Source organism: Phoenix dactylifera, chromosome 12, assembly GCF_051530095.1.
Source record: "Phoenix dactylifera cultivar Ajwa chromosome 12, Ajwa_hap1_PhDact_Kaust_v1.1, whole genome shotgun sequence".
Lineage (NCBI taxonomy): Eukaryota > Viridiplantae > Streptophyta > Magnoliopsida > Arecales > Arecaceae > Phoenix > Phoenix dactylifera.
In genome coordinates this window covers 30,321,474-30,337,014 of record NC_143201.1, presented here as the reverse complement: position 1 = coordinate 30,337,014, position 15,541 = coordinate 30,321,474, and the positions used below count along the sequence as shown (strand labels likewise).

The window sequence follows — 15,541 nt, the reverse complement described above, 5'->3', positions numbered from 1 at the left end:
TCTCGTAGATCATCATGGGCATTCCTCAAGTAGACGTGGTCTTAACAGGGAAAATGGCGATAAGAAAATCCATTGACTCTGGTTTAAGATCCCCACAGCTGAATTGTGGACATAAGGGTGATCTAATGGGGCTAATCCTCCAATCCCTGACCTATATCTATCCCACCCCATCCAGGCCGGACCGGGCCGCGGCTTGCAAAATCGAAGCATGGTAGGATTGAAAGTCGAAGCAAGGTCGATACCCTGCAAGATCAAAAGCCCGTATTCCTTGTCTAAAACGGCAATGGCCATGCTATTAAGGTTTGGCGGTGACAAGATGCTCAACATGACACCTTTGGTATGGTGATCAAGTTTACTCCATGCCAAGATAGTGTTAATGCGGTATATGCACCTCTTTGTTATGTGTTAAGACAACCGGATTTAGATCGAATGGTCGCATCAAGTAGGTAAGCATTTTATCAAAGAGTAATAAATAAACCTGGTGGAGATTACCCACAAATAAATGTTAAGCCCAAAAACACTTCCCCTAAATATTCTTCCAATCCCACCAAATCCATGGAGAGGGAAAAAGGAGAAAAAGAAAAAGAGATCTCTGACGAACTAGTCAATTAACAGGAAAAGGAAGCAATTCAGGACAATCTTTAATCAAGTTTTGACTGGCCAAATTAAAATGGCGTCATCGACCGGATAGAGCTGACATAGCCAACGAGCAGGTCGACGATGACGTTGGGTGCTTGCTCTCCGACGGGCACGCCTGTGAAGCAGCCCCAGCAGCAGCGCGAAGTCCGAAGCGGCCGTCGTCGGAGTTGAGTTGGTCGATCGCCAGGAGGTCTACAACGATCATCTGCGTCTCTGGTGGGACGTCGACGGCCATCCTACCCTCGAGCATGTCGACCGCCCGCGCCATGCTCGGCCTCAGCTTAGCCTTCTCCTGGATGCACCAGAGTGCCACGTCGACCAAAGTCCTCACCTGCTTCTCCTCCACTCCACCTCCTTCCCCCCTCAACCTCTCATCCACCACCTCCATGATCCTCCCTTCCCGCACCTTCTCGGCCACAATTCTCGGGAAGTATGACCACTTCCGCTGAGATCTATCGCCATCTCCGACAAGACAAACATTCCGACGCCCTCCCACGAGCTCCAGAAGCACCATCCCGTAGCTATATATATCGGACTTCTCCGATATCCCATTCTCTAAGAGCCACTCTGGGGCCAAGTAGCCTCTAGTCCCTCGGACTGTCGTCACAACCCGGCTCTGATCCTTGCTCATCAGCTTTGACAGGCCAAAGTCCGATACGACCGCCCGGAAGCTCTCATCGAGCAGAATGTTCTCCGGCTTGATATCGAGGTGCAGTACCCGCGACCGGCAATCGTGGTGAAGGTATGCAAGGGCCTTGGCGACATCGATTGCAACCTGGTACCTCAACGCCCACGGTAGGCATCGGCAGCGACTGCACTCCTCCCTTGAAAAAATCCAGTTTTCCAGCGATCCATTGTGGATGAACTCGTAGACGAGGAAGTATGGCCCGCCGGGGATGAGGCAGTAGCCAAGAAGGCGTACGAGGTTCACGTGCTGGATGCTGGCGATCGCTGCGATCTCGGATCGGAACTCCTTGTCCCCATGCTCGGTGCCCTCGATCCTCTTGACGGCGATGGCCGTGCCATCGTCCAGGATCCCCTTGAAGACCGACGCCGAGGAGCCACGTCCGAGCAACGCCTGGAAGTTGTCGGTGGCGGCCTCGAGTGTTCTGTAGGAAAACTTTCTGGGTAGCCCTGCAACCTTTTGGAGGAAGCTATATTCGAGGCGGAGCTCTTCGCCCACGACGACCGAGCGCCTCACCGGCGCCGACTTCCTCCTCTGATTTATGATTGCGTGGTGTACAAACAACCATACGGCGATCACGACGACCACGGCAAAGGCGATGGCTACGACAGTGAAGAGGGTTTTGGATAACATTCCGAGGAATGAGAAGAGGAGTATGAGCGCGAGTAGGAGGACGGTGGTTGCAATGCAAACAACAACCGCGGCTTTTTTGGCCTCCATAGGAGGGAGGGAGGGAGGTTCACCACAGGAGAATATAGGGGAAAGGAACGGATTTCCTTCTTATTACAATGCTGATCATCTGAGCGTTTTGGAGAAGGAAATAGGTCTACAGCTGGATTATGGCGCCTTTTGCTTCTGTTTGCTTGCAGCGAAGGGGAATTGCATGTTTGCTTTGACTGAATATTTAAACGCAACGGTCGAATTATGAAGTGCCAGCTCGCGTGGATTTGGATTTTAGAATGGAAAGAGCAGGAACAAGAAAGGTTTATCTGACTGGGTTTGTGCTCGCCTGCCGTGCTGACTATTTAGTTTAATGGAGTCGGACCTTTTCAATGGGAACATTTCCAAGTACAAGATATAGGCATCGTCACATGTTCGCCATCTAATCTTAGCTGTGGCAAAGTTTTGCTGATTAAAGATACGACTCGAAGCATGGCAGTATGACCTCAGACATTAAATTACGAATCAGCGTCGCCTACGCCTTACAACCATGTTACTTTTCATTCTAATGACACTGCGATGCCAGAAAATCCAGCAGTACATTTGATTTTGTTAGAATTATGACCATGAGTCCATGATCGATATTTCAGGTACTAGATATCCACCTGACACAATAGGTTGGAGCGGAGTTAATGCAGCTGTGGCTTATTTGGAGTTTGACTTGCATAAGTTTTTGTTTTTGAATGGTAAGCAACTATTGCTAAAATTTTCCACAAAGGGAGTAGATAAAGCTAGATGTCCCCATCTATGGCATGGAGATCAGGCTTTTTTTTTTTTTTACCGTAGGCAAGGAATTACTTGAGGGACAAACAATAGGACTGTTAACTAATTCATTATGCCTGCAAATATATTAAATCAATGAAGATGACTTGTTAGGATATGATGAGTGAGAACTAAATTATTGTAAGTTGATAGGTCCTGCTACGATTGAAATTTGATCACCAACTAAAAAAATATCCAATCACTTGGAAAGAAAATTCGCTATCCCTAAAATTGCAGCAGAATATTTATTTCCTAAGAAACATCAAGACTATCATTATAGCGAAAGCAATCCGTGTACAGCATGTTTCCAGGCTGCGACCTTGACCTCAGCTGTTAGATAGAACAAAGAGGAAAAAGCTTTTCTGGAAGGTCTCCGCTTCAGTTCCTAGAATCACATGACAGCCGTGCAAAATACAAATGCTCGTATATTAGCGAGAGTACGTAGTTTTGCTTCGGAGTAACAGGACCTGAAGAATTTGGAGCAATTGCACGATCATGATGTTTTCATGAAAATAAATTATCAAAACTTGCTAATTATTGGCATCTGGATTTGTTGTGAGAAACGTGGCTTCGCATTCACAATGATGTAGAGGATGATTGAGGAATAGGATTTACAAAAAATCTGGGGTTCGTGATCTTTCGGTCCATAACTAGCAGTTCAAAACCTTCAAACCAGTTAATTAGAACCTGCAGGGACTTCAATTCACCAACTCAGATTCCTGCACGCCGATCAAGCACCACAGATTTATTGAAAGATCACAGGAGGAGGAGGCCTCATTCGCACATTCCATTTACTATCGTTAGGCGAACTCGCTCGAACTACTAATTAAGTCCTAATATTTCCTAACACAAGTTTTTCTTCTCGATTTTCATCTTAACGCACACATCTCGAAAGTCGGCACACGATATAAAGAGGTAGGGGGACGGGGGCTCCCCTGCCTCACCCCTACTGCATGCATGTCAACGAAAACCACGCGTCATGAAGCTTGGACTGATGGCATAGGCCAAAACCCATTGGATCCGGCGGTGAAAGAATCCACATGGTCGCATAAGCTACTCGATATAGTCCCAGCATGCAGAGTCATGCCATGAGACCCCAGTGTCGAGAACGCGAGGCCTTCTGTGCCAGGAGGAGGTTGTATCCATGATCGATGGAAGGAAACCACCTGTCACAAAAGATGGATATGAAAGAAGGCGATTTACAGGTGTTCTGGCAATTATTTTATAAGATACAATGCAAAAAGTAATCAGGCGCGCGGTAGGATGCTGCTTCGGCGGGAGTCTCCCCCGATGCAAGCACGGGTGAAGGAAGTGCCGGACGGCTCCGCGTCAAGTCTGCTTTGAATAATAATAGGCCAATATGCTCGATAGGAGAGTGCGCCTTGGTCCGGGCCCCGCGCTTTTTCCTCGTGGGTGACAGGTCGGGACTTGACATGCTGGTCGACGACCGCACCAGCGGCAGGTCCGTCGTTCCTCTTGTCTGCGAAGATGCGCGCCTGGATCGGAAAATAGTCATAGAGCGCCGAGCAAATGCCTGCTTCATCATCTACAGTTGATCCATTTGGCTATCCGAGGGCACGGATCCGATTCGCTTGTTGGCGAAGGACATCAATAAAGCGGTGAGAAGGAGAAAACGACGATGGGAGGGGATAGAGAATACAGAGAACAGAAAAACAAAGGCCAGCTGTGGAGGATACACAAAATCTGAAAAACAAAGACACAGTTATATTGATAAATCTTTTTTTTTTTTTTGTATATCTCTAGAACACATAACAGAGTACTCTTAAATAGACTAGGTGACTTGACAAGGAAGTAAACACGGTCTACACTTGCCCTATTTTTTCTCTAACAAACACAAATAGCCCTACATCATAGCATTAGTTAAAACTGTCCTACATACTAGCAAACATGCCCAACATCCTAGCAACAAACTAGAGAGATTCTGACTTATTCAAAAAATAAAATACAATTGATTATTCTCTTCAGTACAGGTTTGAATTATTTCCAACAGACGCTAGGAGTCTTACGTAAATGCTGGCGCTCGTTGGAGTTGAGGCCTCCCAAATTGGCCCCTTGAGTCTGAAGTCGAAGGATCCGCTGGCCGAGACAAAGGATGTTGTTACCGACTGTTCGACGATTCCATTTTTCGAGGGCTGCCCGAGTGCGGCGAAACATGCAGCTGGGTTATTCCATGGGACGGGGATTGCATCCTTCGCGCGTGAATCCACCATAAGATCTCACGACAATTGCTTTAAAATACGTGCAAATGGATGAATAAAAAAAAGTCTAGAATGCCTTGAGATATGAGCAAAGCACGACTAACAGTTAATATCGTAAAAGAAGATCAATTGTCCTTTTGCACGAAGATATAGCCCGAACCCTATTCAATGAGCAGGAGAGCCTCACTATGGAATTCGCCAACCAATATACACCACCCGATAGGACTCATACCGCTCTATGCTTTGGAACACACATACCTAGAAGAGCAAGAGACAATGATCCGATGATAAGCAGAGAAAGGTATTGGACTTCGTAGACATGGTGGCATTGGATCCATATACCGATGAAAAAGATCCGATCAATGCACTCCCAAACCAACACCCGAGGTCATTGAGTACATTAGCTGAAATACAATCATGGATCTCTTGGACCTTGGAAGTCATTCGAAAAAACTTCCCTCCCCATTTTTTTTAGCAACTGTGATGCACAATTCAATCACTGATGACCATCTTCGATAAGTCTATACAAGTCTTGTATCTTTCGAACAAAAGAAGGATTCACCTTTCTTCATGTGAATCACAATCAAGTCTCACAACAGAGCCACCTCAAGATCTATGCAAATGGATGAATGAAGAAATCCAAAATGCTTTAAGATCTACACATGGCACGATCCTTGTGAAATAAGATCAACCATTCTTTCGTGCAAAAGATATAACCCGAACCCCTCGATGACAGTGCTCCTGCGGCTTAAACCAGCCTCATCTGGCCCCATTCTCTCCATCTTTGCCGCCTCAAAGTCATGCTGCCGTTCCTCCATCACTCCCTCCCATGTTGCTCTCTGGCTCCCAAGTTCTATCAAAATTTTAACTACCTCTTATTCTTAGATTTCTTATTTTCTGATTTTTATCACAGTAGCAGATTCTTTTTAAGTACTCGGATAGCAAAGCTCCAACTGCAGACAGAATTCAAAGAATTAAACAGAGCTGTCATGCCACGTATGAAGTGGCAATTCAACCAACATATTTTGTCGATGAGAAATAGAAACCAACTATTGATATGCGAGGTGTTATGCTCCCACCGCATCTTGTGACACAATATTTCCAAGCCAGTGAATTATATGTTGTTGTGACTCGAGCAGCCTTTGGACATCATTCGTTGCCCCGCCCATTCAGCCATCCATCAACACACAATTCATTAAAGCATTTCTACACCACATATAATGAATCCGTTTCAATTTGATTTAGTATAACCGAGAAAGAATGTTGAGTTTCATGTGGCCACTGATTATTAATTGACGATTGACATAAAGGCTCAAAGAACCAAGTTCAAATACAACTTAATTAAACAAAATACACCACCACGCTTGGTGCAAGAAAATTGATTAAACAAAAATAAAACAAAAGTCATCCACTGCTACATAGCATCAGAACGACTGCCTCACCTTTTTGTTTATTTTGCAGAAATCTGTTTGTTTCAATGGTGGTCATCATCACTATGCCCATCAGGATCCCCTCCTCCACCAATCACCTCCAGCTGCAAAAAAGGTACCAAAATAAGTCAGTGCTTCCGTTACAGAAACCTTCACGCAAAGCATCTATTGAAGATTATGGGTATCTCTCTCTTCTAATCACATATAAACCTAAGCTAGAAGAATCAAGTTATCTCAATTACCTCAAAGTATTGAGAGCACACAGGACATTCATGTGGCTTGCCCTTCTCCAGCCAAAACCATACAACATCATGTTCGTCCTCTGCAAACACATTAGTTTTAAATGAAAAATTCAGCTGACACCAAAGTTGGTTCTTCAATAAAAGATAAGTCATGGGTAAAAATTGCTCTTAACAACGATAATGGAGAGAATCAAAATACTAAACTGTCATTAGCTATAGCAACTTACCACCTTCACCACCAGGACAACCCACTATTCTCTTGTTATAATAAGACTGGACGACAGCAGGGGCCTCCTACAAACAGAGCAAACAAGGATTATTTGGTCACTTGAGTTGGACAATAGAACAGGTTAAAATGAAAAATAGTCTTCTACAAGCACCAGGAGAAATAATAGATGATCACTATCAAGCAAAAGGTATGATAAAATCCATGATTCTAGATAAGAGAACCAGAATTTCTCTATAACCAACAAGGTATTGCAATAATACTGACTGTCAGCAAGTAAGAAAGAGGCCACTAATGAAATGAATATTGACTCCTGCCATATTGCTGGGGTGTTAGTCATAAACCAATGTAGATCAGCTTAAATTGTCCTTGTCGAGATGTTCTAAACAGAGGTTTGACTCATTTGCAAATTCTAACAAACAAGTTTGAACAATGATCATTTGCAAATTCTAACAAACAAGTTTGAAAAATGATGACAGAGCAATGCAGAACTAAATGGATCAAAACACATTATTCAGATGCAGAAGCCAGTATGAGAAAGGTCTACTTCAACAAAATCTTGTTTCATATTTAAGCAGAAAGGTGATCATTTGGCAAGAGATTATCCATATGGTACCATCTTTGAAAATTTAGGTTTTTCTACAAACATGTTATTACAAATAATGAATCAATATCCAACCAAATAAAATACCAAAGAACATAACGTATCCAACAGCAAGAGAATATAACCTATTCTAGAAGAATGGTATAACTTATTCACTGAAAACACAGGTGGAATCTGTAGGAAAGGGTAGGAATGGCAAACCCACTAAGGTACTTCATGGTAGTCCCCTGTTTCTGTCATTATATCATTCAATGATGAACCAACCTTGAAATAGATGTGACTAAGATGTTCAATCATGGATTTCACCTAATAGTGTACATGAAATCATTTTGTGCCCTCACCTTAAAATGATACTTGGCTACAGTAGCATGTGTCAGATAATGTTCTCGCTTTAAGAAAAATAACAGATACAGTAAAAAGTAACCCACTTTCTAAATGCCCGACATATAGTCCATTTCTTATGAAATAGACATAATGTCAACTATATCTCCCTAATTCAGGTCCACAAACAAGCCAGGCGGAGCAATTCATAAAATTGCAGTTTAAGTTTTGCCACAATAAGGAATATTTCATCCCTCATAATGCTTCTAATTCTCTCCACCGTGCTTTTTTCTTGTTTTGACCACATCAATGTTAGAACTTGACTCGGAAGCCTTTTCCATAAACTACCAAAAGAAAATTGCAATCAATCTACCCTTGTCGCAATCAATTCTTGAACAACCTCAAACTCTTAGGGCTCGTTTGGTTCGCGGGAAAAGAAGGGGGGAAAGTATGGTCAACGGAAAAGTAATGAGATACCTCTTGTTTGGTTGGAGTTTTCAAACAAGAGAGACGGAAAAGTTGTATTCCCATGGGAATATGATTCCCACATTTCATGGAAAAGTTACTTTCCCATGAGACGGAAATCACTCCATTTTTACTTTTTCCCAAAAAAGCCCTTCAGCATTAAAGAGGCATTAAAGACCTAATTTTTATTAAGGGCATAATAGAAATTATACATAACTTTTTCAGGAAAGTGGATGGCCAACCAAACATAAGCACTTTGGAAATTTGTTACTTTTCCATGGTCAATCAAACATGCCAAAAATACTTTCCTAGGCATCCTCTTTTTAGGAATTTATTTTTCAGGAATCATATTCCTAGGAGGAAAAATGCTTCCCGCGAACCAAACGAGCCTTTAGTTTTAGTCCCTGAAGCATCCATGACAGTAACAAATGCAATTACCTTCATATGCAATCTCACTTTGCACCATCTGCTGGAAGGAAAACTAGGGAAAAAATGCTGGATGACTGTAAGTAGAGGACATATTTTCCCTGACTGCTGGCCGAGACACTCACAAACAACACACTTACCATGCAGGTACACTAGCAAAGAATGCTTTTTTTTGTCCTTTTACAGAGGTGCATTAGAATGCCCCAAGACACCCATCCTAGACCTAGGGGCACAAGCATCAAGCTCTCCACCAACCAGGCATTATTTTAATGACTAAATTAAAATAAACTTGCATGCATTCATACATGCTTAAGTACCTTCCACCTATATGCACACATACATATTCATGCATACGTAGAACAGAGGGGGGGCAGGGGAGAGGGAGGGAGGGAGGGAGGGAGAGGGGGGGGGGGGGGGGGGAGGGGGTTGGAGAGAGAGAGTTAGACTATGTTCCTCATATGACAAGAAATGTGTTCTCTTTTGGCATTTTTGCCTTGTAATAGCTATTTATATTCAACACTTGAATTCATATGAAAAGAATGTTTTTTTTCAACTTTTAAGAACTAAAAGTTACGAGGAGGCTTATCTTTTTTTATTTCTTTGATACAGGAGGAGGCTTATCTTTTTGTCCTTTGAAGGAAAGCATATGAATGTGCATGTCTGCATGCTGGAAAGCATATTCTGTTGAAACTGAGAAGCATGCAAACAAGGAGTTACGAAAAAGATAGCATAACCACATAGCATCTGTTTTCCTTCCAAATCAAAACCCTACACACAGTTCAGGCTCGCAAGACGCAAACTACACTTGGTTGAGTGGTACAAGAATATGAGGATAGCAAGAGTAACCGAAGGCATGCAGGGCCTACTTGGACACTTGACAAGCAGAACATGAGATAACTCTCACATCTTACAGATGTGGGAGTTGCCTGGAAAGAGGGAACAGGAGATAGAAGAGATAACGTGTTCATCTAGATGAGAGATAATTGTATCTTTGATATTTTAGGATTGTCAGAGCAACCAGCCATCCTGATCCTCCAAACTTCCTCTCCTTAGCCAACCATCACCTTGTGGATGATATCATATGGATATGGCAGTTAAGCATCCAAGCATCCTTGGTGGAGTTATAATCTATACTGCTAATACACAAAGGAAACTCTGGGGATGAGTCTCCACCCAAAGTTCCCTCCACTGTGAGGCCCAGCCCCTGCTTTGACTTCATCTCTAAAATTCTTTATTCCATCAAAACTCGCCTTCTCCAAAAAGAGTCCTGCCGCTGGGCTCTACTGTGAGGCCAGCCTCCACTTGGACACCACCCATGGTTCTATTACTGTTTTTCCCCTTTTGACCTCTAAACTCTTGAGCTTCTATCCCAAAAAAAACTCTTGAGAGATTAACCTTTGCCCAGAAGAGTCCATTCATTGGCTTTCTTTTCCTTTCACACTCCAGTCTCCTCAAGATAATGCATCGCATATTCTAAATACTAGTTTTAATAGAATAAGGGGATGAAAATCTAATAAAAGATTCATCTGCAAAACTGAGTGCTCCATATACATCAATATAAAATGATTACAAAAGGAGCATGACCCTAATGGAGTGAAATCAGGTCTACTTTATCAATCAGAGGTAAAAAAAGGATTCTTCAGCACAATAATGAGAATCATAGATTTCTAATGTTGAATTTTAGACTAATCATGCTCAATCCTTAAGCCAATCTTCAACAACCATAAAAACAAAATAATGAAAAGCATATTGACTTATCACTTCAGGAAAGAAGCAGATTCAAAATACCAGACAACTTCATATTATGCATTACATCAATATGGTGCCAGAAGGCAACAACTATACCAGGCAGCCACCATGCCATGCATTAAACCAGGAGATGGACTATACACAATTACACATGCCTAGCATATTTGCAAGAACTTGGGCACAAACGCTTCTGAAGCTTCCTTACTAAAGCTGATAACAAGCAAAATTGAACTGCAGTCATGACTTAGAAGTTTAGCTCCACTAACATAAACCAAATTATCACGGGCCTAAATAACAAATCAAAAATATCCTTCTTATATGTCACAATCTTTTAGCATCAAATGGGGATGAAGAAAGTTGAGAGCTTGAGGGTAGTGGAACCAAAATACTTTTTCTCACCACGATTTATTTCCCAGGAAACCACTTAATCTTAATACCTCTCACCGAGGTAACTGCAAAAGTTAAGTTGACCCACAGTATGGCCTAGCCCAAGTATCCTGAATCAGCTTTTTCCCACAAAGTTGTCGACGGGTTCCTAGGTGATAGGATAACTTGAATGATTTGGCACGGTTAACTGAACTCCTTTTCTTTTTTTGGTATAATAACTTCTTTTCTTTCATAAAGCAATACCTTTGAATCTAACATTGCACCATTAAAGCATATGCCAAAACTGTTGAGCCATATCTAAAAATGATATATATGCAACTTAAAATATAGAAACAAGAACCATCTTGGCAGCAAAAATATTTCCACAAAGATTCCAGCATGTTTCTATGCTTTTATAAGAAGAGGTGATATGTTGTTTGGATGTTCCGGTAAGTCAAAACATCAAGTCCTGGGACCACCAATGGAAGTTTACAAGTTTCCGTCATTTTACTTTTATCAATTTATTTGAGAATCAGTAACCTTTTTCTACATTATCCACTGTTCAAATCTGCGGCATATCTTTTGTGAATTGAATATTGCTCCAAGATTATAATGATGCCTTCTATAAACAGAACCTAATACAAGAGTTTTGGATGGTTGTTTCATAAATAAGCACCTTTCTCCAAGTTAGAAGCAAGTCAAAGATGATAATGATATTTCATATTCTACGACTAATTCCATGAAAAAGCTTCTTCTTGACTGCAAATCAGGGGTGTGCACACACTCATTTGCTAATTTGGTTAAACCAGTATCAATTCAACGAAAAAAAGGCAATGTATTAATGTAAGCAATATTCATATACCACGCTTGCCAGCCAATCTTCGAGCCAACAGTGGCAAGATTCATCCTATCAAAATATTATTTTTACAATTTGTATACCAAACCTTAGCCTCCACGTATTATTCCAGGTTTGATGGCTATCGGGTTTTAAACCATGGGGGGACCTCAATAGATACGAGGAAATATTGACTTGATGAAACACCGGGTTGGATGCGATGTGTAAAGCCACTTGATTGTCACAATGGAGTTGCATCAGCTATGGATAAGCAATGCCAAGATCCAACAAGTACTGCAACCACATAAGTTCGCATGTGGTGTTAGCCATGGCACGGTACTCTGCTTATGCAGAAGGGTGAGAAAAGTAATATAACCAGTTGTTGAATAGCTAGTCATGGGATAGCTAGCCCAATCTAAATTGGTATAGGTAGTAAGTTGTAAATTGGAACTTGAAGATCGTAAGATCCCTTAAGATGACCAACCCTTCAAGAATCACAAGACCCGATGAGCAACATCAAAATGTGCAGCACGAGGCTGGTGCATAAATTGACTTAAGGTATGGATCGAACAACTGATGTCTGGGAGAGTGATCCTGGAGACAGATTAGTCGTTCAACAAGTTGACGATATGGGCCAAGATCAGATAAAAACTGTCCAGTGTCATCAGCTAGATAGTGGTGCTACTCATTTGGAAATGCTACTAGTTTAGAGCCAAGAAACCAATCTCGAAAAGAATGTCAAGAGTATATTTCCTCTTAGCAAGCAAAATACCATCGTGAGACTGGACAACCACAATATCTACAAAAATCTTCAACGGGCCAAGATCCTCGATCTGAAACTGAGATTATAGAAAGCCTTACAGAAAGCAATGACAGAGACATGTAACAATGATGTCATCCACATAAACAAAGACCACTGCGAACATGGAAACCTTAGTAGAGGTAAAGAGAGACAATCAGCATATAATTGGGGAAGTCCTGCTTGGTGAAGAGCTCGAGCAAACTTCCCTCAAACCAATTACAAAAGCTTGCTTAAGACCCTAAAATGGCTTTTGGAGCAATAAACATAACTCCCCCCTACATGCAAGGCCACAAGGTATTTTCATGTAAACTTCTACATGGAAATTTCCATGGAGGAACGTGATGTTCGCATCGAGTTGGTGGAGTTGTCATTTCTTTCTAAAAGGAATGACAAGAAGAGAATGGATTGTGACCAATCTTGAGACAAGTGCAAATGTCTCAAAATAATCGAGGCCTTCAAGTTTTATGAACCCTTTGACCACAAGGTAAGCCTTATATCTATCAATGGTACCGTCAGGCGTCAGCCTACTATTTTATTTTGTACACCCATTTGCACCCGATGGTTTGCTGACCGGGTGGAAGAGGTACAATGGTCCAGGTATCATCCATTACGGGAGAATATAGCCCAACAACCATGGTATCCCTCCAATATTTGTGCTTGACAGCCTCACTGTAGATATTAGATTCAACATGAGGTAATACTAGAGAGAAGCATGGGATAAGGAAAATATTGAATCTTTCGGTAGATGGACTCAGAACAATGGAGGTACAAACATAATCTTTCAGATAAAATGGTGACTTGGTGGGACATGTGGAATGACGTATAGGGAGTGTATTGGGATGGATTGTATGGCTGATTCTAATGGTGGTACGTTAGTATCGAGTGTTGAGGAAGTATTTCTTGAAAAAGATGAAGATGCAGCAAAAGGCTATCTTTGAACAATATATCAACAGGTGTAATTTGTGCACCAAAGGTGCCTTATCAACAACGAGAAAAGTATGACGGCATCCTTATTAGCCATGATGGCAAAGAACAAATTATTCTCACAAAAAAATTACATCACAACTTATAAAAAATTATTCGCACGGTATTCTAAGAATATAAATAACATGACCTATCTTTCGTTATCTATTACCATCCAGATCTAACAATAATCTAATGAATGCAACTGAGAAAATAAGAAAAAAAAAGGCAAAGAAATAGAAAACAACGATAACAGAATCTCAGGATTTTCCAAATCTAAAGCAAAATCCAAAACAATTCAGAACCACAGACCTTGGTACCGAACGGACCGACCGGAGCATCCATATCGAACCGCTTCCTCCCCTAAATCCAGCAAAATAAAAAGAGGCCAAGATCACCATCATCCCTCAAAAATCAATCAAACAAACAAGAACTCAAAGACGGAAAGCACGACACGAAAGATCTACCTCCAGCTCGGCCTCGAGCTCCTCCCGCTCGTGCCCAGTCGCGGTCGGCATCACGTCCTCCACCCTCTTCTTCAAGGAAGCATTACCTGGATCGAGAAAGCAAGATATCACCAAATCGGAGCCCAAGCCCTGACAGGATAATCGATCGGGTAGATGAGAGAGGGATACCGGAATCGGCGGAGAAAAGGGGGACGGTCTTTTGGAAAGGCGAGGGGGAGGGGAAGGAGGATTGGAGGGCGGAGGAGGAGACGAAGGAGGCGGCGGCGGCGCGGTTGCGGAGGGCGGCGCCGCCGGGCGTGGCGGATCGCCAAGGTGCGAGCTGCGAGCAAACCCTCTTCCACATCGTCTCTCTCTTCGTGCTGTGAGAACCCTCAGGTCGCCTCCGCCGCCCTCCCCAACCTGTTTCTAGTATTTTGATATTTGTAGCCTCTCGCTCCCGGTCTGCTACTTGGATTGCTCCCACTTGCCGGCCTCGAGAGATTCGGGATCGCTGCGCCTGATGGTCTATCGTACGCACATGCGCGGTGGACAGGGAGATCTTTCGCTCGGGCGAGATCAGCGGCTTGCGTCGATAAGATTCGCGCGCGTGTTGGAACGGTCGGCTATCCATCGGCCGGGGGGAGCACGCGATTGCGGATGGCCTTTGGGTTTGTACTGGGGACCACCAGATGGGCGAGAACGTACCCCCAATTCTACGATCCATGTTCCAGAAAATTCTTACAATTGGCCTGCTACGTGACAAGCTTCTATTGGCTTCCGCATCCAGTTCACAAGTCAACAGAAGAAATTGTGAGAGAAGACGTATTATTAAAATGACGTATTATTATATAAGACAGTGTGGTTCCCTGCTCCAATCGGAAGAATGAGGAAGATATAAAAAGAAGCGACGGAGAAAAGTTTGCAGCCCAAGGTTTTCCTAACGGCTTTGTAGGCCACATCACACGGTGCTCTGCATGAGTCTCCGAATGGCAAACGGGGGAGCTTTGACCTAGGGGCTAGGGGCCGGCGTCGTTTTCTTTTCCTTTTTTTTTTTTTTTTTGGTACCTTATGGAGACTAAGTCTGAAACTGAAAGTCGATTACATAAAACAGAAGTATAGTGCGGTGACAGCAAAACTACGAAGAAAGAAGCCAAGTGGAAGCCTGTAGTCCAGAGCCCCTGGAGTAGTGTAACGAAGAACCGAGTGTTGAAGCACTATAACAGGTCCTGCAGAATAAGAATACCATCCCACCAGACTTGCACTTGCTTAGATCAGAAGTAGATACAGCTTAGTAGTTGCAGCAGCTGATGGGAGTAAGTCATCGTCCTGAAGATTAGTAAACTGTATGAAAAGCCAGAATATGAAAAGTTATATATCTAGCCACATGCGAAGCGTCAAGCAGACAAAGGCACCATCAGTCAGCTGATCCACTATATATCCATTGACCACTAAACCTAATCCACTCTCTAGCTGTAAATATTTTACGCTGAGTTGGTTTTTGCCTGGAAAGTGATGCAATCTGCAAGCTTGCAGGGAATTTTAGGGTGTTAGTGTGTTACTAGCGTATTACATAATGGATATATCAGTTTGATGAAAGAATAAGGCCCATCAATCACTACCATGTCGAGAACAAGGTACTCC

The 15,541-nt window shown here is 42.7% G+C and overlaps 2 protein-coding genes across 2 annotated transcripts; both read right to left on the bottom strand.

Annotated features, from left to right (window-relative positions):
* Window positions 1–280: 280 nt before the first annotated feature.
* On the bottom strand, window positions 281–2,927 carry LOC103705442 (putative receptor-like protein kinase At5g20050). Its single transcript, XM_008789152.6, has one exon. It carries the CDS (start codon window positions 2,042–2,044, stop codon window positions 677–679), a length of 1,368 nt encoding a protein of 455 aa, XP_008787374.3. The 5' UTR covers window positions 2,045–2,927; the 3' UTR covers window positions 281–676.
* A 3,316-nt stretch (window positions 2,928–6,243) lies between these two features.
* On the bottom strand, window positions 6,244–14,452 carry LOC103703916 (cytochrome c oxidase subunit 5b-2, mitochondrial-like). Its single transcript, XM_008786977.5, has 6 exons — window positions 14,090–14,452; window positions 13,922–14,007; window positions 13,767–13,817; window positions 6,925–6,991; window positions 6,698–6,777; window positions 6,244–6,559 (listed from the first exon to the last, which is right to left on the bottom strand). Exons 1-6 carry the CDS (start codon window positions 14,262–14,264, stop codon window positions 6,500–6,502), a joined length of 519 nt encoding a protein of 172 aa, XP_008785199.3. The 5' UTR covers window positions 14,265–14,452; the 3' UTR covers window positions 6,244–6,499.
* Window positions 14,453–15,541: the final 1,089 nt, after the last annotated feature.

Coding starts and splice junctions, on each gene's coding strand:
- LOC103705442 (XM_008789152.6), bottom strand. CDS start 2,044: ATGGAGGCCAAAAAAGCCGCGGTTGTTGTTTGCATTGCAACCACCGTC.
- LOC103703916 (XM_008786977.5), bottom strand. CDS start 14,264: ATGTGGAAGAGGGTTTGCTCGCAGCTCGCACCTTGGCGATCCGCCACG. Junction 6,778..6,924: donor TTGTCCTGGTGGTGAAGGTG/GTAAGTTGCTAT, acceptor ATGTGTTTGCAG/AGGACGAACATGATGTTGTA. Junction 6,560..6,697: donor TGTGCTCTCAATACTTTGAG/GTAATTGAGATA, acceptor CCTTTTTTGCAG/CTGGAGGTGATTGGTGGAGG.